At 39.6% G+C, this 26,088-nt stretch overlaps 1 protein-coding gene across 1 annotated transcript in view; it reads right to left on the minus strand.

The window, feature by feature from the left end:
* The window catches only part of LOC124717079 (nuclear RNA export factor 1-like), a 144,428-nt gene that overhangs the window by 111,327 nt on the left and 7,013 nt on the right, over positions 1–26,088 (minus strand). The window contains exons 4-5 of the mRNA XM_047243767.1: positions 23,432–23,515; positions 7,610–7,714 (exon numbers count right to left, since the gene is read on the minus strand). Coding sequence (XP_047099723.1) covers positions 7,610–7,714; positions 23,432–23,515 — 189 coding nt within the window. The remainder of the gene's footprint in view (positions 1–7,609; positions 7,715–23,431; positions 23,516–26,088) is intronic.

Genomic DNA, 26,088 nt, shown 5'->3' on the forward strand with positions numbered 1-26,088 from the left:
TCAGGATAGCAATGTCATCAGCGAATCGTATCATTGATATCCTTTCACCTTGTATTTTAATTCCACTCCTGAACCTTTCTTTTATTTCCATCATTGCTTCCTCGATGTACAGATTGAAGAGTAGGGGCGAAAGGCTACAGCCTGGTCTTACACCCTTCTTAATACGAGCACTTCGTTCTTGGTCGTCCACTCTTATTATTCCCTCTTGGTTGTTGTACATATTGTATATGACCCATCTCTCCCTATAGCTTACCCCTACTTTTTTTCAGAATCTCGAGCAGCTTGCACCATTTTATATTATCGAACGCTTTTTCCAGGTCGACAAATCCTATGAAAGTGTCTTGATTTTTCTTTAGCCTTGCTTCCATTATTAGCCATAACGTCAGAATCGCCTCTTTCGTCCCTTTACTTTTCCTAAAGCCAAACTGATCGTCACATAGCGCATTCTCAATTTTCTTTTCCATTCTTCTGTATATTATTCTTGTAAGCAGCTTCAATGCACGAGCTGTTAAGCTGATTGTGCGATAATTCTCGCACTTGTCAGCTCTTGCTGTCTTCGGAATTGTGTGGATGATGCTTTTCCGAAAGTCAGATGGTATGTCGCCAGACTCATATATTCTACATACCAACGTGAATAGTCGTTTTGTTGTCACTTGCCCCAATGATTTTAGAAATTCTGATGGAATGTTATCTATCCCTTCTGCCTTATTTGACCGTAAGTCCTCCAAAGCTCTTTTAAATTCCGATTCTAATACTGGATCCCCTATCTCTTCTAAATTGACTCCTGTTTCTTCTTCTATCACATCAGACAAATCTTCACCCTCATAGAGGCTTTCAATGTATTCTTTCCACCTATCTACTCTCTCCTCTGCATTTAACAGAGGAATTCCTGTTGCACTCTTAATTTTACCAACGTTGCTTTTAATGTCACCAAAGGTCGTTTTGACTTTCCTGTATGCTGAGTCTGTCCTTCCGACAATCATATCTTTTTCGATGTCTTCACATTTTTCCTGCAGCCATTTCATCTTAGCTTCCCTGCACTTCCTATTTATTTCATTCCTCAGCGACTTGTATTTCTGTATTCCTGATTTTCCCGGAACATGTTTGTATTTCCTCCTTTCATCAACTGAAGTATTTCTTTTGTTACCCATGGTTTATTCGCAGCTACCTTCTTTGTACCTATGTTTTCCTTCCCAACTTCTGTGATGGCCCTTTTTAGAGATGTCCATTCCTCTTCAACTGTACTGCCTACTGCGCTATTCCTTATTGCTGTATCTATAGCGTTAGAGAACTTCAAACGTATCTCGTCATTCCTTAGTACTTCCGTATCCCACCTCTCTGCATATTGATTCTGTGGTGTCACCGCCAGACACCACACTTGTTAGGTGGTAGCCTTTAAATCGGCCGCGGTCCATTAGTATACGTCGGACCCGCGTGTCGCCACTGCCAGTGATTGCAGACCGAGCGCCACCACACGGCAGGTCTAGAGAGACGTCCTAGCACTCGCCCCAGTTGTACAGCCGACTTGGCTAGGAAAGGTTCACTGACAAATATGCTCTCACTTGCCGAGACGATAGTTAGCATAGCCTTCAGCTACGTCATTTGCTACGACCTAGCAAGGCGCCATTACCAGTTTATATTGAGATTGTTATTAATGTATCAACAAGAGCGATGTTCTCCAATTATGGATTAAAGTTAAGTATTACATCAACTACGTACTTTATTTGCTACTATAAATTCCCTTAACTGTTCCAGACCTCACGCCAGTCTGTGTGAGCTCCTCCGCCCTCTTTGACAAGGGCGTTGGCAGAATGAGGCTGACTTCTTATGCTGGAAGTCTTCAGCCGCCAATGCTGATTATTTCTCAAAATTTAGGCAGTGGCGGGGATCGAACCCGGGACCGAAGACGTTTTGATTATGAATCAAAGACGCTACCCGTAGACCACGGGTACCATGGGTAGACCATTTACTAATTGCGTCTAATTTATATGGTCTGGTCTTACTTCCCTATTTATCACACGTCCTACAAATTTAACTTCAATCCTACCAAACTGAGATTCACAAAGTTTCAGGGCAATTCCCTGTGAATTTAATTGAGGTATTAGTTTATCCAATGTGCATATGTGATTCTCCCAGGTTTTCGATACAATTACAATGTCATCTATGTATACCAAGACTTTGTGTTTCGGATCACCTCCAATTGCCTTATCAATAATTCTTTATGAAGACAAGCACTGAGAAATTCAATCCAAGTAGTAGAACCTTGAATTGATGTGCTCTACCCTCAAACAGAAATGCTGTATATTCAAGTGGCATCTATGTAGTTTATTTGCCCATATCCATATGTTAAATCCATAATACTAATGTACTTCACACTGCAAATCTTGTCAACAGGTCATCTATTATGGGTGGTCCTGTTTAGTGTCCTTGCACGGAGCACTAGCCTGACTGTTCCATCTCATTTCTTAACAACAACCAGTGGGTTATTATAACAACTATTATATACTTCTATTACATCCCAATCTACCATCCTATTAATTTCACGCCTTGCCATATCCTTTAATGCTACTGGTACCTTGTATGGTCACACATAGAACAAATCATGAGGTTTTATCTTTAGTGTGCATGTGAAATCTTTAAATGGTTTCAGTGAAAATATCTCTTTATGACTGGTAAGTAACTGAATAATCTCTACTTTCTCCTTTGTATTAGGTCCTCACGATTTATCAATATTAGCTACTATATCCTTCACTGATACTGTTTCCATGTGTGTAGGGACCATATGTATCTCTGTTTCATGTATCGTAGTTTCTATTGCGAGCATTACATTCATCTGACTAGCTGCCGTGGACATTAAATGAAACAACAATTCTACTGTTACCAGTCACTGTTTATTTATCTCCATGACACATTTCAAAGGTTTAAACCTCCATCATCAGATGGATTTACATTTGTTAGTGTGACATTTGTGTCTGTGTTGTGTTATGATTTTTTGGAGGAACTTGTGGCACAAGTGGAGGTTTAAACCTTTAAAATGCGCTATGGAGATAAATAAACAGTGACTGGTAACAGTAAACTTGTTGTTTCATTTAATGTCAATAACAGTCACAGTAAAGCCTAACCTAAAATGCTCGCATTTAAAGTTGCCATGGAATCGAGTGGTAATGTACTAGTTGCTGAGTGTCACCATATAGAAATGTAACATGACTCTTCCAAAAGTCTAAACTAGTTTTCGAATCTAATAGCCAGCCTGTTCCCAGAAGAATGGGGATGTTTAAATCAGATACACAGAACATCAGGTAACTAAACTTATATGAACCATAAAAATGAATTAATATTTCTGCCTATATTGATTTATCATCTTTTCCTATAATTCCTATCAACTTCACTCCTGTGACCAGCAGTGTCAGGAATATATGCATCAAATTATAAGTCATTAGAAAATTGAGGTCCACATTGCCCAAATCCATAATTATATGTACTGGTATCTCACCTATTGTGCCACGTAGCTTTGGTGAGATGTAATTTTTAATTATACATAGATTCCCATCTAATAAAACATTCATCATCATATTACCTCTATCGTACCCAATCATATGGGATTCCCATGATGCTGGCTCAATTGCAACAGCTTCAGAAGACTGAGCCTCTCTTCCGAAGTTTATCAGTTTTCCCTCTGTGTGTTGTTATGAAATTCTTGGATGTCCCGACTTCCATCAGGAGTAATTCAATTACCATCTCCCCATCTATTGTTACATTGTTATGACATTCATTTCTCTGTTCTCTTTGTCCCGTAAATTGACTGCTAGTCTGAACTTATCTACTGTCCCTAGTCATGTTTACATGATTATTTTTCCAACATTCTGACAGGCTTTCTATTGTATCCAACTGTTACAAATATTCTAAAAGGCTTTCCCTAATAACTATTTCATACTCTCTAAGGTAGGTAGCTGATAATAACTTCTAATAAGCACTCCTCACAAATCGGATCATTGAGGTATTTGGCTTTGTTTAGTTCAAATTCAACAAAATTTCTGTACTCCACCCATTCATTGCTATAATATGGTTTCAACCAAAATAATTCCAAGCAAAGTTTCTTTTGTGATCTCTCATTCAGTATTTAGTTTTGAATTCTCTTTGAAAATCAATTAAAGACTTGTAATCATCTACCCCAAGCATACCCCATTGTGCTGACCAGAAATCTAATTTTGCTGTATCTGACCAAGTGCTGGGTAACACACCTTAGAATGCCTTGAGTAATAACACAGGACTCATATCTCCACCCAGTCTAAATTTAGGAAATGTATAGCTGATTTCTTTACTAAGTGTTGACATAAAATCATAATACTCACTACTGTATTGATTGCTCTTAATTCATTCTTCATCCCTATTCCTTCTTTCTGGTTGTGAGCAGTACTGAGTGGATGTATTGTCACTATCAGACAATAAATGTACAAGTCTGTTGTTATTGTTACAAGTAGTTGACCTGATGTCTGCTAGTCTGACTACAATGTCTGAATATGGGATGTCTTGTATGTTTGAGGTATTATTCGCCTGTGACAGTAATGTAGTTTCTTTGTGCTCATTACGACATTCTAACATTTTACACGAACGTCAATTTCATTAATTAAGAACAATATTGTTTCTACATCTCTACCTTTCAACTTTTGCACATTTGTTTTTGTCCCTAGTACTCTGGTTTCTGCTGTTTGGATCCCTTTAATTATCATGTCTTGGGTTGTCTTAACCTTGTTGTCTAATAATTCTAATTGTATGTCTATTTCTTCTATTCCATCTGTTGTAATTTGGTATCCCTTTTGCTTAACCTTGAATCTAATTGGATAAATTTGTTATTCATCTGATCTGTCACTGTTACCACAAAGTGATGCGAATGCGATTTCATCTGTCAAAATCGTGATTCTATCTGTGACAACTTCTCATTGATCTGTAGCATGAATGTATGTAACAACACTTCGGCTGTATGGTGATGATCTATGAGAGCCACGGGTGTTAAACTCTTGCCCTAACTATTTGGTATATTGACACAAAGTTATTACTATACTATCATATTAAACAGGTAAGGCTTTCAATAGAAGGTATTTATTACTATACAAACAAACAAACATATCTCATTTTTGAGCTACTGGATATTTAAGCTAGAAAGGTAAACGTTGATTTTCACTCTTAAGCAACAGGCTGTGCTGCTGCAAGGTGTTGACACGAAAGGCTGGAATGCATGCCCACTACAGCTACTGTGTGGTCATGATGCTGCGTGCTGATGCAGACAGCTGATGTACCCATATTCAGCAACTCTTCATAGTTTTAAAATGGCATGCTCAAAATGTCCTGATGATTGCTTTACTCATATTTAGCTGCGGCACAACACACATACAAGAATATTGCAATTAGGCCAACTTTCGGAGCCAGTGGCTCCTCCTTCAGGCAGAAGGGTTGAAGGAGAAGGAGGAGAGAAGAAGGAAAAGGACTGGAGAGGTCTAGGGAAAGGGGTAGATTTTTGGAAAGTCAACCAGAACCACGAGTCAGTGGAGACTCACCACATGGGATGAGAAAGTCTTCCTTCTCATCTCGGGCAGTAAGTCTCCCCAGCAGTTCTTGGTGACTTTCCCGAAATCTATCCCTTTCCTTAGACCTCTCCAGTCCTTTTCCTTCACCCCTCTTCCTTTCCCTTCAATCTTTCTGCCTGGAGAAGGAGCCACTGGCTCTGAAAGCTTGCCTAATTACAACCTTCTTTTATTTGTGCACTCTGCCACCACTTGGTGAGTAGATTTTTTATCTATCCAGTTAAATTATTCTGTCAACAATTGATTGTCTTCGTTGTTATATTGATTCATATTTAATAATCTGTAAATGCAAACCGGCCACAATGTGTGATATTGTCAATGGATCAACTCATTACCAGTTGTTTAGATGCATGGCAATACGTCATTGATTTTTGTTACTACGGTTATTCTTAAACGATGAAAATTATAGTTTTCCCTGGTAATCATTAATTTTCCATGATATAACAGAGTACAACACTTTCAGTTGCAAAATTAATGTGATTCTTACTGTTTCTCGTGTTGTAATTGCACACGCTCTATTGTCTTACCGATATCCATTTTGTAACTGCAATTGTAATTGAACTTTGCAGATTAGTACCACCTATTTATACCGTTTTTTTGTGAATTTTCCGCATACTTGTCAGCAGATATCTTTTGACTGCTTATTATGTCTTCCTTACTTCTGTGAAATATCGTACAGGTGTTTGTACTATTTTTCTTTTTCCTGCATCACATTTTGTCTCCCTTAACATTCATAGGTTCACAAATCCACAGTCGTCATGTGCGAGAGTTCTCTCCTTTTTAATATGATCTTCTTACACATTTTGGAGGGACACCACCTTACACAAGACGCCTCCTGTGAAAGGACTACTATAATGCAGTAACAGTTGCTGGCGGGTTCACAAACAAGGGTTTATTATCCCGATTACAAATTAGTTTCACTTCTGAGTAACAATAATTTCTTACAATTAATAACAAGAACAGACTCTCATGTTGCTTCTGAGTTAAATTTGGTTGTGTGTTATTTATGTCTGCCTGGTCATCAAGTCTCGCTATCACAGAACTTCGCCATGGACGGAGTTCCATGGAGCACTAGACTGCTCTGCAGACTCTGAGCCGTGCCTGCTCTGATGTCACGAGCAGCCATCTGGTGGCCCCAGAATATCTCCGACAAAAATTACTACACCAAACCCAACAGAACCTAATTTCCTTTTACCTAAATCTGTTATTACTCAAACCTAGTCTTTCGCAATTCAGTATTTTCTATAAACACAATCCCATATGATCTCGCAACTCAAATCAGCAGTAAGGGTGCATATCGCCAACTCCCACTGACCGCCATGTAAATTTGCGCCCTTACAAATAACATCAAAGCAACATCGACTTCTGATTACAGATGTCATTTTGCGATATGACACAGCTTAGTCTCATACTGCCGATGCAACGCTTGTAACTGTGTCAACGCCCCACACTTTGATACTCTGCCACATTTTCATACTCACCAGACCTCGCAATGAGAAATTACCACATATCGGACCATTCAAAAAGGTGGTGAGAGGAAAGAAACTTCGTTATGATAAAGCGGTGCAGCAGGCGGTGCAAAAGTCGCTCGCTGCACACACAACTGAAATAATCTTTTTCAGAGCAATCTGTGCACTTCCTACAGACTAGAAGAAGTGTCGAATGGCAGGAAGACTGTTGAAAAATGATACACAAAAAAAAAAAGGTTTTTATCCGGTCATCAGTTGCTCAGACAGACTGACAACTTATGGGCACTATGACTGATAATCTTTGACACAGAGATGAAGCAGACTGGAGTGACATAGCCACACATGTTATCTGACCTCAGTTCAACTCGGCACTTGGCCGGGTCGGAGCTGCAGTTGCTGCCACAGGCGAGAGCTGTGTACTAAGTTTTGCACCATATATTTCATTGACAGCTTGGAATTTTATCCAAATTTAAATTCAATGGGAGCAAATTATATGATAAAGCCACAGACAGTTACACATACTAATTTATAGTACAAAGAGGGCCATCAAAAACTTACCTTAGTAAGACCGTATTGCACTTTAAGGTTCTGTTTGAACAATGCTGTGAGGGCAGCACTGCAGTTTTTCACTAAGAATGTTATATGTCCATCCTCCAGACAAAACTGCAAAAAAATGAAGTATGCAAAATTATGGGAAAACTATATGCAAAATTATGGGAAAACTAGACTCTCTGCTACAATGTGCTTATAATAACCTAGCAGTATCATGTAATAATAATATATCACAAATACCATGCACTTTAGTAAAGGACATTAGGCATTTACTACAGAGAATAGAAAGAGATTGCCTATATAAAAGTCTTCAACTTGGCCTTAAAAATACGCAGATTGTCAGTCATTGCCTTCAGCTTTTGCAGAAGATACAAGACTTCGTCAATGAGAGGGAACAATGTGTTTCCTGCATGTAGATAACTTGTCCAATGTTTGGTGACTGGATGCTTCTGTTTCTTTCAAACAAGGACACAATGTCAACAAATTTCATAAGGGAAAGACTTACTGCAATGTCTCCTTAAGAGTTCCCAGACTATAAAACAGTGGATTAAAAATGAATACCATGCATAGCCCCCGGGTGGGACATTCTTGGTCTAAAAAGTATCTTACATGCCTGGAATGAGATAAACACTAGATTGCCCAGCTTCAAACTCTCACTTAAAACACCCAATGATGGCCTACTGACCGCTAAGGTTTCCATTGCATTTTTAAGCATTTTCTTTTCTTTTTTTACCCTCCAAAATGTAACGGTACTTCATATTTTTGTCTTTAATATTACTTTTATTATTTTTCCATATACAATAATTACAAGGAGACATTTTTATTTGAACCTGATATATTTTATTTCCACATTACAACAGATAAAAATAAGTGTCACTGCATTAAGAACTACATACAACTGCTTACATTTCCAGTGTTTGAGGTTTACATCATGTAACAATAGGTAACAAATGATGTTATCATAAACAGACATAGAAATCACCACTTTAGTTGCAAGGATTTTATTTTTAAATTCGCAACCAGTTTCGATACAACAAATGTCCATCATCAAGGGCAATTACTAAAACAAATAAGAGATGCTTGTAGGCATAAAATAAAACAAATGAAGGCTATCATTTATATAATTCTAGCAGCAGTCTGGCTAGAAATGGTGGAAAGTGAGAGAGGAATAAGTCACATTACCGCGGCGACACCTAATAATAAACTAGAGACACCGCTGCTAGGTGTGTGAGAAAAGTTATGAGACTTACAATACTGTGAGTGATATGGTGATGCTGTTTTGTTTTTCTTGTGCAAACTGGTGTGTTCATTCCTTCCAGATGCTCAGTCCAAGTTTCAGCTCCGTATGGTTATCACGTGAATTTTGAGAGCACCATTAGCGAAGTCATGTTTTTGCTGTGTGTTACAAAAATTGACCAGCAGAATTTAGAGCCGCATTATGCCATCAGGTTTTGAGTTAAACTTGGGGAATCTGTGTGACCTTCAAAATGTTGAAACAGGTCTATGGGGAACATTCCTTATCTAGAGCACAAGTTTTTCCCTGGCACAAACCATTTTTGGAATGCCAAAAACATGCTGCAGATGGACCTAGCTCAGACAGATCTTCAAAGATCAAAACACTGCTGATTAGCTTTTTTTGACAGTATGGGCACTGCACATAAGGAATTTGTTCCTCCAGGGAAACCTGTCAACTGTTTTACAAAGATATCCTTCAAAGCCTGAAGAAAAGGGTGAATTGAGTGAGATCAGACATTTCACACAAGTGGATGCCGGATTGTGACAACACCCCATGTCATACAGTCACTTTCATCACAGAATTTTTGACCTTAAATACATTTCCCTTGTTCTGTAGCCCCCCTCCAAACCACAATTCAGCTGATCTAAGTCCTTGTGACATTTTTCTTTCCCAGAAATTGAAAAGTACCTTAAAAAGACGCTGTTTTGGGACTCTGGAGGACATTCAAAAGAGTGGGAGAGAATGTTAAAGGCCCTACCACTCAAAGCCTCTAAGAGCTGTTATCAAGACTGGTGTATAGCTGCCAAAGGGAACAACTTTGAAGGGGACAATACTGTTGTTTGAAATAAACACAAACTATGGCAGATAAAAAATCAGTGTCATTACTTTTCTCATAACATAAGAACCATAACACTTCCATTGTGTGCTGTGACTTCGAGTGACTTGAGACTGGTTAGGACAGAGGCAACCACCACGAGTGAGTGCAGAGCGCGGAGTGGTGCACGTGAGAGAAAGAGCTATGTTGGTAAAATTCTGTGTGACGATACCGTGGCCATCTGTTTGGACAACAGAAGTGCATGACACGAAACTGACTAGCCAGGCAGTTCAAATTCAAATTGACAATTCAGCGCTGAACAGGAGAGAAAATATTATAAAATGATAGTGATGGGCATATGCTATTTAGTGGCCATACATTTAGCAAAGTTCCAGTAGTATGCCATAATCAGAGGTTAATAAGGCCACTAAAACCATTCATTAAAAGTGTGCAGAATTCTGTTGGAAGTAGAATTCTTAAAAGTGAGCAGAATAGGAACTAACTGAACCATAAGTTTTTGCTGCAGGCGAGTAGCATATGCAATTTAGTGGCCACACACTTAGCAAAATTCCAGTAAAATTAATAAGACTGTTGGAAGTACATAAGCAGTATGTAATTATGAGAAACTAGAAAGAGGAACAGGTGGAGTCAGACTCAGCTTCACAAAAGAAAAATTATTCAACAGAGTTGTGTGCTTAAGCAAAGTGTGTCATGGCGAACATTGCAGAGAATTTCAATTTCCTCCGGAACACTTAGAACAGGGCCCCTCAGGCTGAAGATGTAAAATACTGCAATCTATGTTTATATCTGAGATGGAATGACAATTATTCAAGTGACTTGTCAGACCTTATTTTCAATTGCTGAGATCTTGGTGCTCTCAGAACCTTATATTAAACGAGTGGCTGGTCTGGCCTATGTAGACTGATGGACAATCATTGTATGGAGTACAACTGATACACGACTGAGCATAGTGACTATGTTATCTAGTTTTGCAGTATTTCAATTTTTTTAAAGTTGTCTTTGTCTTTGGGTGACTGAGTAATCTGTTAATGGTTTTTAGGTGCAACTTTCAATTTCATTTGCTGAGTAAGTACATCAGTAACATTTAGCTAAAAACCATTTGCACACGGTAAGAATTTAGTTTTATCCAGTTCACACTGGTAATTTTGTTCCCAGAGCGGCACTCTATTAGCGTAATGAAGCGTTGTACAGAGAGCAGCGATTTTATGCTACTATAGTGTCACGGAATAGTAAAGAGGTGGAAATGTGGAATATTGTCAAAGTTTCGTTGCCTATGCCGAAAGCCAGAGGCAGTAGATTAGCCAAGAGGTAAGAGGATGCACATGTATGGAATGTGTTGTCACGCAGGGCCAATGGCCTGGTTACACACAACAGGCGAGAGAGAGAATTGCTTAGCACGCGGGTTTGTGTTAGACGGAGACTTTTGTAGAGTGCAAGGCAGAGGTATAGAGGCAGCTGTACTGCATTCCACAACTTTGCGTAAGTCTGCCGCAACAACACGTAACTCTGTCGCAAGAACACCTAAGGGGCGAGTACGACAGATGAATCAGCAGTATAAGTGGAACGAATGCGTTCATTACAAACGAGCATGACGTCAGGACGTCACTCGTGCTTCCTTTAAATACGCCAGCTTTGATAGCAACAAGGCATTCACAGTTAGACTTGCAGTTAGATGTGTACTGGGTCGCTGTGTAGTGCTCAGCTCGGTGATCGACATGTTAATCTTTATTACAGAGGTGTTGCAGTCAGGGCGGCCCATCCAGCAGCAGACGTGAGGGGACAGTACCAGCTCTGGTCCTCTCTGCTGCCTCTGTCAATCATCAACCCAGGATTAGCAGACATCGCAGCAGACTCGCTCACCGCCAATGCTGACCACATCCGTGAGTCATCGTTGAGATTGTGCGGGTCCTAGGCCCTGTGCATCCGCCGTCACAACCAGGTGAACCGACACTGGAGAACTGCAGCCCATTCCGCCCGTCCACCGCGGACGAACCACCAGGAGGAGCAGGGAAGAAGACGGGGTGGGATAGAGTACACTCTGCACTATGAGAACGCCTCTCGTGCCGACAGTGCCAGAACTCCAACCCGGAGCCTCCTACGCGCAGCAGCTTGCTGTCCTCAGCCGAGCCGGCCACCCGGCCGGGCGCCGCCAGCCACGAACGGCTGAAGTAAGGGCATTCCTCTGCTACGTCACAGCACGCGGTGCTGCGCTAGCAAGACATGTGGCCCTGAGCTGGTGTCATCGCTACGAGTCAGCGAGGACTCGGGGAAGGTCGTTGATATCACCGAGCTTAGCCAGCCTGTGTTACGTGGCCACATTGTACTCGGCAGGAATACAGGTGTTATGAATTAATAATGTTTCTTTGGCGTTTCTGACGCGTCCTCAGTCATTTCCTAGCATCCTGACAACCGGAGAGGTCACCGCTCCACTCCACCGTAGGCGACCGGGACCACCGGGGTGCCTGCACTACTTTGGATGATTTGGAGAGCAATGAATAATAGAACTAGTTACTGTTTGTTTCCTGAATATATTAAAATGCACGTTACTATCTCATAAAGTTATTTCTAGATCCCGGTATGGGATAGGGAAGATAGAGTGGTGTTCTAATCTACAATGGATTTCAGGGAGCGTTTTCTTGAAATCTCGTTGTAAAGTTGCAGTTCTGTAACAGAATGGCTTGAGCCATGCACTTCCAACCATCCTAGCATATGGCTACAGTACTGCCACACCAAAGTATACGAATTTAGTTCCCTCTTTCAAGTGCATCACTCCATTCTGAGCACTCACCTTCACCCTACCCAGACTCACAAGACTCAGGGTCACAGCACATGACATAACTATTCTAGTTCTTATCTTGTATCACCCATCTTCACTTACAGCCTAGGCAGTTCCTCTATTTTATTATTAGTTGTCACTTTGGAATTGCAACATGCAGCTCTCCACTGTATCTAGCTAACCACTGTCAGAATTTTGTAAATTGTAGTCCTCATTTGTTTTACTACATGCATAAAAGTGTATGTAAGGATTATTTTTTAGCCAGTTCTCATGTTTGTTTTCAGTAATTGCATCTGATGATGGGTATTTGTTAGCCCAACACCAGTAGTGAATTTAAAAATAAAATCCTTACAACCAAAGCTGAGGTATCCATGTCTTTTATGATGCTCAGAGGATGTTTCCCCTACAGGATTGCTTGTATCATCATAGGATTGTTATGCTATTCACTTTAGAATTTTATTCTGTAACAAATAAGTAGTGTTTTACTACATACATCTATATGGAGAGCCCTGTATATTCAAGGAATCTCAATTGCAGTTTTTGTATATTCTTTTACTTAGACACGAACTGCTTGCAAATTTTTTACTTGTAAAACAATTATCTGTAGTTTTGTCACCTCAGTGTAATGTGTCACAGTACAGAAAATGTATAAAATTCTTATTACACATAACAGACACAGCACATCATTTGCATTCAGCAGTATCACATATCACAAAAGTAATGGGTTCTGTATGTGGTGTATTATCATAACTGTTTCTTTTACGTATGAGACAACTGTAGTATGTCTCACTGATAATGCCATTCTGCAATTAAAATTAGAATAAGATAGTTGCAAATATCTTCAAGGTAAAGATCACAGGACAGAAACAGGAGAATAAACTGCTCCAGGGAAAGTGAAATGTGAAATACGGAGTCAGTTAACTCAGACACCTGATGGCCATCAACAGGGTGGATCCGCAAGAACTGAAGATTCCCCTGGGAATAGGAATTTCTTTGGCATTTCAGTATTGTATAAGCTCTTTTCTTAAACAGTCTCTGAGTCTAATAAAAATACTGCTTTTGGATGAGATGTATCTTCCTTAAAGGGTCCTCTGCAGCTTGGAAAGAAAATGATTGTTATCTTTGACTAATACTACGTCATCAACCCCTTTTTTATTATTATTATTTTTGTATTATAATTTCTGTTTGTTTTTGAAAATTCCCCTTCACCATATTCCACTGCTCTTCTTCTGTATTTTGCACTGAACGTCGACACTTCGAACAACTGTAATAGTGGTTCATCAATGAATGTGTTATTCATTAATTCTACTGGTGATAAAACTGTAGATATATGGGGTAGTTCATTCAATATAATTTGGAACTCAGGAATCAACTGAGCCCAATGTGGTATGTTTGTTAGAATAATATGTTCTACATAGATGTCCCACCCCCTCCATTACGTGTTCACAAAGGTTGGAACGTGAGTGATTTTTGAAAGAGCTATACGTTTTATATTTTTCCAAATTAAAAATTCTTTAATATTATTGCTTGTGAATTGCTACCCATCATCCTTGAGAAGTCTGTGAGGCTTACCTACATCTGTACAATATTCTCTTAAACATTTTATTACTGTACCGAGTTGGCTTGTTTGATAGGATAAAGTTTAATGTACTTCAACCAGCATCAGTAAAAATTTGTAAGTGACCCCTCCTTGACTTGTAGGTACCTGTCCAAAAAAAACCAGCAGTGGATTAATTACGTAACCTTGTTGGTATTATTGGATATAACTTATATTGTAACTTGCTATTATCATATTTTACCTTCTGTGATATTTCACAATATCACAGTAGCTTTACATCTTCTGGACAAGTTCTTAAAGTAATAAAATGTATTCCTGTGTCTTATACACTTACAAATATAGAAACATCCCAATCCTTTTTATGGATAAACCATATCAGATCTTCTTCCAACTTCAAGAAATACACAATTTCCAACTGGATACCATATTATTTTATCTCCAGAACAACATACTGTCCATTGTTGTTGTTGTGGTCTTCAGTACTGAGACTGGTTTGAAGCAGCTCTCCATGCTACTCTATCCTGTGTAAGCTTCTTCATCTCCCAGTACCTACTGCAGCGTACATCCATCTGAATCGGCTTAGTGTATTGATCTCTTGGTCTCCCTCTATGATTTTTACCCTCCACGCTGCCCTCCAGTACTAAATTGGTGATCCCTGGATGCCTCAGACATGTCCTACCAACCGATACCTTCTTCTAGTCAAGTTGTGCCACGAACTCTTCTCCTCTCCAATCCTATTCAATACCTCCTCATTAGTCATGTGATCTACAAATCTAATCTTCAGCATTCTTCTGTAGCACCACATTTCGAAAGCTTCTATTCTCTTCTTGTCCAAACTATTTATCGTCCATGTTTCACTTCCATACATGGCTACAATCCATACAAATACTTTCAGAAACGACTTCCTGACACTTAAATCAATACTCAATATTAACAAGTTTCTCTTCTTCAGAAACTCTTTCCTCGCCATTGCCAGTCTACATTTTATATCCTCTCTACTTCGACCATCATCAGTCATTTTGCTCCCCAAATAGCAATACTCATTCACTACTTTAAGTGTCTCATTTCCTAATTTAATTCCCTCTGCATCACCCGAGTTAACTCTACTACATTCCATTATCCTCGTTTTGCTTTTGTTGATGTTCATCTTATATCCTCCTTTCAAGACACTGTCGATTCCATTCAACTGCTATTCCAAGTCCTTTGCTGCCTCTGACAGAATTACAATGTCATCGGTGAACCTTAAAGGTTTTATTTCTTCTCCATGGATTTTAATGCCTACTTCGAATTTTTCTTTTGTTTCCTTTACTGCTTGCTCAATATACAGACTGAATAGCATCAGGGAGAGGCTACAACCCTGTCTCACTCCCTTCCCAACCACTGCTCCCCTTTCATGTCCCTCAACTCTTATAACTGCCATCTGCTTTCTATACAAATTGTAAATAGCCTTTCGCTCCCTATATCTTACCCCTGCCACCTTCAGAATTTGAAAGAGAGCATTCCAGTCAACACTGTCAAAAGATTTCTCTAAGTCTACAACTCCTAGAAATGTAGATTTGCCTTTCCTTAATCTTTCTTCTAAGATAAGTCGTAGGGTCAGTATTGCCTCACGTGTTCCAACATTTCTATGTAATCCAAACTGATCTTCCCCGAGGTAGGCTTCTACCAGTTTTTCCATTCATCTGTAAAGAATTCACATTAGTATTTTGCAGCTGTGACTTATTAAACTGATAGTTCGGTAATTTTCACATCTGTCAACACCTGCTTTCTTTGGGATTGCTATTATTATATTCTTCTTGAAGTCTGAGGGTACTTGCTCACCAGATGGTAGAGTTTTGTCAGGAATGGCTCTCCCAAGGCCATCAGTAGTTCTAATGGAATGTTGTCTACTCCTGGGACCTTGTTTCGACTCAGGTCTTTCAGTGCTCTGTCAAACTCTTCACGCAGTATCATATCTCTCATTTCATCTTCATCTACCTCCTCTTCCATTTCCATAATATTGTCCTCAAGTACATTGCCCTTGTATAGACCCTCTATACTCCTTCCGCCTTTCTGCTTTCCCCTCTTTGCTTAGAACTGGGTTTCCATCTGAGCTCTTGATATTCATGCAAGTGGTTCTCTTTTCTCCAAAGGTCTCTCTAATTTTTCTGTAGGCAGTATCTATCTTACCCCTTGTGAGATAAGCCTCTACATCCTTACATTTGTCCTCTAGTCATCCCTGCTTAGCCATTTTGCACTTCCTGTCGATCTCATTTTTGAGACGTTTGTATTCCTTTTTGCCTGCTTCATCTGCTGCCTTCACTACTTCATCCCTCAAAGCTACCCATTCTTCCTCCACTGTATTTCTTTCCCCCATTCTTGTCAATTATTCCCTTATGCTCTCCCTAAAACTCTGTACAACCTATGGTTTAGTCAGTTTATCCAGGTCCCATCTCCTTAAATTCCCACCTTTTTGCAGTTTCTTCAGTTTTAATCCACAGTTCATAACCAATAGATTGTGGTCAGAGTCCACATCTACCCCTGGAAATGTCTTACAATTTAAAACCTGGTTCCTAAATCTCTGTCTTACCATTATATAATCTACCTGAAACCTTCTAGTATCTCCAGGGTTCTTCCATGGATACAACCTTCTTTCATGATTCTTGAGCCAAGTGTTAACTATGATTAAGTTATGCTCTGTGCAAAATTCTACAGTTAGCTTCCTCTCATTTCTTAGCCCTACTCCATATTCACCTACTACGTTTCCTTCTCTTCCTTTTCCTAATGTTGAATTCCAGTCACCCATGACTATTAAATTTTCGTCTTCCTTCACTACCTGAATAATTTGTTTTATCTCATCATATATTTCATCAATTTCTTCATCATCTGCAGAGCTAGTTGGCATATAAACTTTTACTACTGTAGTAGGCATGGGCTTCGTGTCTACCTTGACCACAATAATGTGTTCACTATGCTGTTTGTAGTAGCTTACCCGCACTCCTATTTTTTTTTATTCATTATTAAACCTACTCCTGCATTACCCCTATTTGATTTTGTATTTATAACCCTGTATTCACCTGACCAAAAGTCTTGTTCCTCCTGCCACCGAACTTCACTAATTCCCACTAAGGCCGGTATTACACTATCAAATTTCTTTGTCCAATATCTTTGTCCAATATCTTTGTCAAAGATATTTGATAGTGTAATAGGGATCTTTGACAAATGTCGTCCAATATTTGATCAAATCTAGGCCGAGGCCATATATTTGATCAAAGAAATCGCTTGTCTTCTGTTCACTGCAATGCGATATGTTACCACTCGGAGCGCTAGCATCGCTGCAGCGTTCTGTCGTCTGTAATGTTTTTATAACCATTGCCGGTAAATACAATTGGTGTGTGCCGACAACTACAGAATTAATAGAGATGTCTGAAGCTTATGAGGCGCTTTACAATGTGAGGCACCCTGAATACAAAAATACATTAAGAAGATTGGAGACCTAACCTAACATAACATAACCCTCTCGTGTAGCAAGGAATCGGAGTGTAATAGTGAGCCTGTCTTCTGAAGATATAGCAGTTCTTAAGTGAAAATTGTGCTTTGTGATATGAGGATACACTTCATTGAGCACATACAGAAATGTATGCTCATCCATTCTTAAGTAATTGATGTACGACTTGACGTCTTCCACTGTAAGCTCACGTAACAAGTTTTGTTGAATGCTTTTATCGTGTCGTCGTAAAACCCACGGCTTCACCCAGATTAGATTAGTTTTTCGTTCCATAGATCCGTGCTGAGGAGATCCTCGTGGATGTGGAACATGTCGATTTTTTTTAAGCTGAAATAAAAATACTAATAGTATGACTAAATACAATACATCATTTGTTTCTATTAAAAATTTCGCCAATGGAGTAGAAGGAGTTGGCCAGTAGTAAGTCTTTCAGGCTCCTTTTAAACTGATCTTTATTTCTAACTAAATTTTTTATGTTTCCTGGCAAATTATGGAAGATGAGTGTTCCTGAGTAGTGGACCCCTTTTTGAACTAAAGTGAGTGTTTTTAAGTCCTTGTGCAGATCATTTTTGTTCCTGGTATTGTATGTATGAACTGAGTTGTTTGTTGGAAAAAGAGATATATTATTTACGACAAATTTTATTAAGAAGTAAATATACTGAGAGGCAGTAGTTAACCTGCGAGCCGGAAGTATAGGGAGAGACTGTCATTTGGGCCTACGAGAGTTATAGTTTTTTTGTTTGTTTCTCATGCCTAGATAACTGTACAAACATATCATTGCATGTATTGTAATAATCATTACATATAATGATCCACATGCAACAATATCTCTACGGAAGTATCTAGGCATGAAATACAAAACAAAAAAAGCTAACCTGCAAATCTCGTACGTCCAAACGACAGTCTCACTGTTCTTCTGGCCCGCCAATAGTTTCATTTTCTTTTTTATTTTCCCCCAGTACCAATGCAAGAATCTGAAGTACCCAGTTCTTTGAAGAGGTTTCTGCAGGAGGTCCGTGAATTTACTCCACAAATAATACGTATTACACGCTTTTGGACCTTGAAAACTTTTGTTTGACTTCAAGATTTACCCCAAAATATTATCCCATAAGACATTATGGAATGAAAGTAGGCAAGCTTTTTCATTTTTATGTTGCCTATGTCTGCTAACACTCGAATTGCAAATACAGATTTGTTAAGGCGTTTCTGCAGTTCTGTGGTGTGCTCCTCCCAACTGAATTTATTATCAAGTTGTAATCCCAGGACTTTTAAGACTGTCAACCTCGTATGTATGGTTCCATTTTTTCCCCCCACTTCTTTTCCGCATGTGCACACAATGCAATTGGAGTACGTAGAACTGCTGCGGTTAATAACAAGCTGTTGTCAGCCATCTTGAACTTTGACGAAAAATTTGATGACAGTGTAATACCCCTTGTAGCGCTACGTCAAAGATCTTTGTCAAATATATTGGACGGAATATTGGATCACATCTTTGATCAAATCTTTGACAAAGAAATTTGATAGTGTAATACCGGCCTAACTAATTGTTTCACATACTGGGATTCCCCTACAAAATATCCTATGAGCTTTAATTTCTCCCTGCCAAAATAAGATTTTGACAGTTTAATGGTAATATCATTTTCATTAAACCCCTGCAGAGTTTCTGTTAACATGGTACAATGCTCTTTCCATGTTTTGGACACAATTATAACACCTTCTATGTACATAATCAGTTCTTGTAATAATATTACCCCAAATGCATCATATTTACATTATTACTCTAATTTTCTGGTCAATGGTATTGCTTGAGATCGTGGTTTGTGTAGGAGATTATTTGCCACTTGTTGGGACAGAATGGAGCTCATGTGGAATACATCAGACAAAAATAATTAAACATAAAACACAAGACTTGTTCCTTAATAAATCCTCTTAATAATTAAACTTTTCACTTCTGGGCAGTTTTTCCAAATAAACAAATGAACAGAACTTCTGCTAATAAAGCTTGTTTATTTACATTCAGAAATGGTACATGAATTCACCCTCAATCAATGAAATGATTTAATTAGAAAAACCTTGGCTACAAAACATCTGAGAAATCTCGTACCGCCACACCCTCCATGTTATTATTGCCTAGTTTTTCTCCCTGGCTATCTTCATTGCATTATTTAAAGTGTCTGCCCTTCCACGAAGGCAAGTAAATCACTTACACTTGTCCACTCCCTGAGTTCGAGTCTCGGTCGGGCACACAGTTTTAATCTGCCAGGAAGTTTCAATTATTTTCTTATTCTCTCTGGATATTTTTTTAATGCTTTCCATAACTTCTGAATTTCCTTCTTGTGTTTTACAGCACTGACCAAAGAATTACTTGAAGCACTAGTAGATTCAACTTTCTTTTGTACCTTTTGTTCAATTAATACCGTAGACGCCCCTCCAACGTGATTAAAGTGTTTGGGGCACCAATTAACTACATATAACTCATCTTTGTTGCACATTATCATTTACTTCTTTAAACTGTTCTTTAACCTCATTCTGGTCTAAATGGCATTATTTTTCTATTTCACTTTGTAACTTCTTAGATAACTTTAATAAGGTCACTTCCATATAAAAATTTTTATTACCTTTGTAGACATCTCCTCCCCTTGCATTTTTAAATTTGAGAAATTTGTATTTAAGTTTTAATTCCTCTCCTCAAGTAATAATACTATTAGAGAACTCATTTAAATTTTTAATTTCTCTGCTTGAGCCTTCATTAGAGCCATTAATTCTTCCATTGTCCTAGTCCGAATGAGCATATAACTCTAACAACAATGGGTAAAATTTCATTCACATTTAAACAATGACATTTGATTCCAACACAACTATTCAAACCTGGTGAAATGCATCTTTACGTTTCTTCACAAAATAATTACAGTTCGCCTAAAAAGGCATACTGCTAGCCGCACAGCGCTGTCTATGCTTTATGCACGGGCTAAGTGACGCAGCGACAAGCCGCTTCACAGCCATTGCATTGACAGCTGACCGGACACTGCACTGCAAAGTGATGCTGCACAGTAGTTGTGCTGGCCAGCTGCCACAGGGATGCTGTCACAGATCACTTCTGCATCTACGGTCTTGAAATTGCCACGCAGAATTCTTCTGTCATTCGTGACATTCTTCTTCATTTGCCAAAGGTTACTTAAGCAAGTGAATATCTTTTGCTGTCGACTCCGTTGCTTTGATCAACTAGTATTCTTTTCTCAACTCCTGACAGCAGTTAACATTTCTTTGGTCTTGTTGTTGTTGTTGTTGTGGTCTTCAGTCCTGAGACTGGTTTGATGCAGCTCTCCAAGCTACTCTATCCTGTGCAAGCTTCTTCATCTCCCAGTACTTACTGCAACCTACATCCTTCTGAATCTGCTTAATGTATTCATCTCTTGGTCTACCTCTATGATTTTTACCCTCTACACTGCCCTCCAATACTAAATTGGTGATCCCTTGATGCCTCAGAACATGTCCTACCAACCGATCCCTTCTTCTAGTCAAGTTGTGCCACGAACTTCTCTTCTCCCCAATCCTATTCAACACCTCCTCATTAGTTATGTGATCTACCCATCTAATCTTCAGCATTCTTCTGTAGCACCACATTTCGAAAGCTTCTATTTTTTTCTTGTCTAAACTATTTATCGTCCATGTTTCACTTCCATACATGGCTATACTCCATACAAATACTTTCAAAAATGACTTCCTGACACTTAAATCTATACTCTATGTTAACAAATTTCTCTTCTTCAGAAACGATTTCCTTGCCATTGCCAGTCTACATTTTATATCCTCTGTACTTCGACCATCATCAGTTATTTTGCTCCCCAAATAGCAAAACTCCTTTACTACTTTAAGTGTCTCTAATCTAATACCCTCAGCATCACCCGACTTGATTCGACTACATTCCATTATTCTCGTTTTGCTATTGTTGATGTTCATCTTATATCCTCCTTTCAAGACACTATCCATTCCGTTCAACTGCTCTTCCAAGTCCTTTGCTGTCTCTGACAGAATTACAATGTCGGCGGCGAACCTCAAACTTTTTATTTCTTCTCCATGGATTTTAATACCTACTCCGAATTTTTCTTTTGTTTCCTTTACTGCTTGCTCAATATACAGATTGAATAACACTGGGGAGAGGCTACAACCCTGTCTCACTCCCTTCCCAACCTCTGCTTCCCTTTCATGCCCCTCAACTCTTATAACTGCCATTTGGTTTCTATACAAATTGTGAATAGCCTTTCGCTCCCTGTATTTTACCCCTGCCACCTTCAGAATTTGAAAGAGAGTATTCCAGTCAACATTGTCAAAAGCTTTCTCTAAGTCTACAAATGCTAGAAACGTAGGTTTGCCTTTCCTTAATATAGCTTCTAAGATAAGTCGTAGGGTCAGTATTGCCTCACGCGTTCCAGTATTTCTACGGAATCCAAACTGATCTTCCTCGAGGTCGGCTTCTACTAGTCTTTGGTCTTAATCAAATTAAATTTATTTCTTCTCAAATATTTGAATTAATCTAGGCGACATCATTGTGTGTGCCCCCTTAGATCTTCTCCGTTGCTCTGGTCAATATCGTACCTTCTCCCATTATTTTCCATCAAAATTCTTGAAACTTTTTATTATTCAAGTGCTCTTCTTTTAGTACCCCTAATTTGCATCCTATCCTATAACACCAAAATGGAGTGTTGCACTGTCATCGGGTTCCACTCCCTGTACGATGTCACCCGTTGCATGTGTTACAACTTAACAAATAATTTGCGGTCACCATTCTTGAAGTTCACTGCTTCAGTGAACCCGGTATGCAGTGCCACTAAACAATGCCGTATTACTTCATCACCTCTTGTAGTTGGGGTGCGAGCTGAAAGTGTGTTTCGATCAGTTCAACCAACTAAGTAATGTAAACACTTTTGTGATAACTCGTCTATACTGTAATCACAGTTTCTTCTCTGGACATTTACTTTTACATACACCAGTGGTACAAACTGCTAATACATCATAGTTCACAAAAGATAACAACATGTATATGTACTGCTTTGGCAATACAGCCCGAATGAGAGTTCTCCCGTATTTTTCAGAGCTTTTACATTCTTGCCTGCACCCCTTTTCTCCACGACTTCCAGGGCACCACCAAGCTGCAATGTGAAACCATAAGCAGGCCTCCACAGCAGTGGAGATGAGCATTCACCCTCACGCCTTGTTGATACGATGAGATGATTTCCTTTCCACCCACCTGCATATACACCCAACCAAGGCATGCACAGTGGGATGTTCCTCACTTAATAACTACCTAACTATCTTTTCAGTTTTTACGAACATTTTTTGTCAGCCTAAGTGTTTAAAAGAGGAACATGATATTCCACAAAATCATCCTGTTACACCAACACTGGGATTTCTAGTGTTAATGTGATGGAACAGTGTTATGCTCACATTCTTTGCTCAGGAAGAGAAAACTATTTGAAAACAGGCTAAGGTTGAAATTGGAAGAAATTTACAGAACAAAGGGGTAAAGTCTTTTACGGGTGATTAAAACTGCTGGAGTTTTATGTGGATTGAGTTTCCTAACCATATTCTGCATTGTCTCTGATAAGGCAAGTGAATCAGCACTGATGGCTCTCTTCAGGTTGGTAAGTCTTAAACTTATAAATCAAGGTCATGAGTATATAAGTGACAGGTGCACTGGGTGGAAACAACTGCCACAGTCTTAACATTCAAAAATATTACCTAAAGGTCCTAGAATGAATTACTTTTAGAAGTCCAGCACTAACTGTCCTCTGTGAGCCAGCTGGCACAAATATTACAGTCAATAGTGTACGAACAATATCACTGTATACCACTAAAGATCCCTTCTAAGCATAACATTAAAATTAAAAATTAGGTTGGATAAGACAGTATTGTCTGCCTGCAGCTATGAACTTACAAAATATGGAATGAGCTTCCGGGGAGAAATTTGCCTATTGATGGCATAGAGAACAGCTACTCTGTCACCTCCTGCTGGTTTCACCTGGAAACAAAAGGCAATAATCACTAGAAAGTGTAAATGTACACAAGGCAACAACAAGTTTAAATGCTCTAAAATATTACATGACATGTGGCATTTAAAAATATAAGAAATACATGTTGACACTTATTTGATAGTTCCTTAACTATAGAGTATGATTTGACATTTATTTGACAGTTCATTTACTTGTTGTATGTTTATGAAGTATAACTAGCTAAGCTACAATAATATTATATTTCACTGATTGGATTTTTCTGTGAATTATATCTTTAATCTGAGTATGTTTTATTGTCCACATGTACATACTATTTCCCATGTTCCAGTCTGTCAATGATATTTTCCAAATAATATTTATGTGTAAAGTCTGTGTGTTCATTTAGTATATCGTGTAGATAGTCTTTGGTACATATTTCCAGTTCTTCAAGCATGTTCATACCGAGTCCTTTTGGTACTCTGTGCACTATTTGTAATCCTGTTTCAATTTTATCGGCTGTGTGATATTGGTTTCCGGAATGAATGTAAATAATGTGGTATCGGATTAGGGTACATAGTGGGTAACTGGTGGGTAGGGAAATTAAATAACTAAAGTTGAAATAGTAATCGTAAGAAGGAGTAAAACATGCATTCACCGTAGCCAAACTGCAATCCCACATACTTTTCCTCCAGTCCTGCTTAACCTTTGGAATTACCCCTAAAGGGCTTACCTTAAAAGTTCCCATCTCCGGGTGCAAATCCTCCTTCCACCAGTCTCTCCTGGACTTCCAGAACCTTCAATCCTTAGCCCTTACCCAACTTGTCCTGAATCTCTACACTACTTCATGTAACCACCACTCCCAACAGCTCCTATCTCTCTTCAAAGTCCTCCACCTCTCAAACCCTTGCTTGGAGAACACACTGAGGAACATCATCCTAGAAGCCAACTGCAAACTTGAGTTCCATGCCACACACCACCTGAAAAAACTATCCACAGTGCTAGTGCAACACCTAAGAAGTGGGGTCCCTCTCCCTATCCCTCACAAACACCAACCACAACAGAACCTTCAACAAACCCCCCTCATAGCCAACAAACCTAGCCTAGCCACCCTACTCAATCTCCCCATCCCAGCACATACCCCACACAGACCAAATCTCAACTATAACCACAGTCAAATGCCACATATCACCAGTCTCAATTCAGTCCTAAACCTCTCATCCAGATCCCTCTCTCTGTTCTATCAAAAGGCTTAACCTTTAGCCCCACACCTAAATTCAGCCACACTGCCCTGGTTAAAGATCTCCTCTCATTCACCCGGAACCTCAACTGGAAATATCACTTCACTACCCAAACACAGCCCCCAAATACTAGACCCAGTGTTGAACCCTGTCTAGAACAGTTCCGACTGCCTTCTCAAAGGGATCCTCCTCCCCTCCCCCAAAACCATCCCTTGCAGACATTTCAGCAATTCCTCACATCCAGTGTTGCCTCCCAGTCCTTCTTGAAGAACATCCCGACAACCCCCAACATCACCCCAGCTGAATCCCGTGCCATTAAGGAGCTGAAAATGGACCGCTCTATTGTCATCCTCCCGGCGGATAAAGGCTCTACAACTGTCGTACTTGACCGTGTGGAGTATGTGGCAGAAGGACTGCGTCAACTCTCTGACACCTCAACCTACAAAGCTGTTACCCAGGATCCCATTCCCTCCATCCAGACTGAGCTGCGAAAAATCCTAAAAATCCAAGGTCCCTCACAAGGCCTCACAACGGCTTCCATAGACTTACTCACTCCACCTGAGCCACGTACCCCTACCTTCTACCTATTACCCAAAATCCACAAAGAGAACCATCCTGGCCGTCCCATTGTAGCAGGCTTCAAATCCCCAACCGAACGTATCTCAGCTCTGGTAGACCAGCACCTACAACCTATCACCCGCAGACTCCCATCCTACATCAAAGACACAAACCACTTCCTAGAACGCCTCAAATCCATTCCCACTCCTCTCCCACCTGAAATCTTTCTTGTCACCATAGATGCTACATCCCTTTACACAAACATCCCACATACCCATGGTCTCTCTGCCCTTGAGCACTACCTCTCCCAACGCCCACCTGAAGATCTTCCAAAAACCTCGTTCCTTATCACACTTACCAACTTCATCCTCACCCATAATTACTTCACTTTTGAAGGCCAGACCTACAAACAAATCAGGGGAACGGCCATGGGAACCAGGATGGCTCCCTCCTATGCCAACCTCTTCATGGGCCGCATGGAGGAGGCTTTCCTGAAGACCCAACAGCTGCTTCCCCTGGCCTGGTATAGGTTTATAGATGACATCTTTGTGGTCTGGACTTATGGTGAAGAAACACTCCTTAATTTTCTCCATAACCTCAACTCCTTTTCGAATCTGAATTTCACCTGGTCCTTCTCCAAAACCCAAGCCACCTTCCTGGATGTTGACCTTCATCTTGTTGAAGCTCACATCCACACCTCTGTCCATATCAAACCCACAAACAAACAACAGTACCTTCACTTTGATAGCTGCCATCCTTTCCACATCAAACGCTCCCTTCCCTACAGCCTAGGTATTCGCGGCAAA

This window comes from Schistocerca piceifrons, chromosome 9, assembly GCF_021461385.2.
Source record: "Schistocerca piceifrons isolate TAMUIC-IGC-003096 chromosome 9, iqSchPice1.1, whole genome shotgun sequence".
NCBI classification, from domain to species: domain Eukaryota; kingdom Metazoa; phylum Arthropoda; class Insecta; order Orthoptera; family Acrididae; genus Schistocerca; species Schistocerca piceifrons.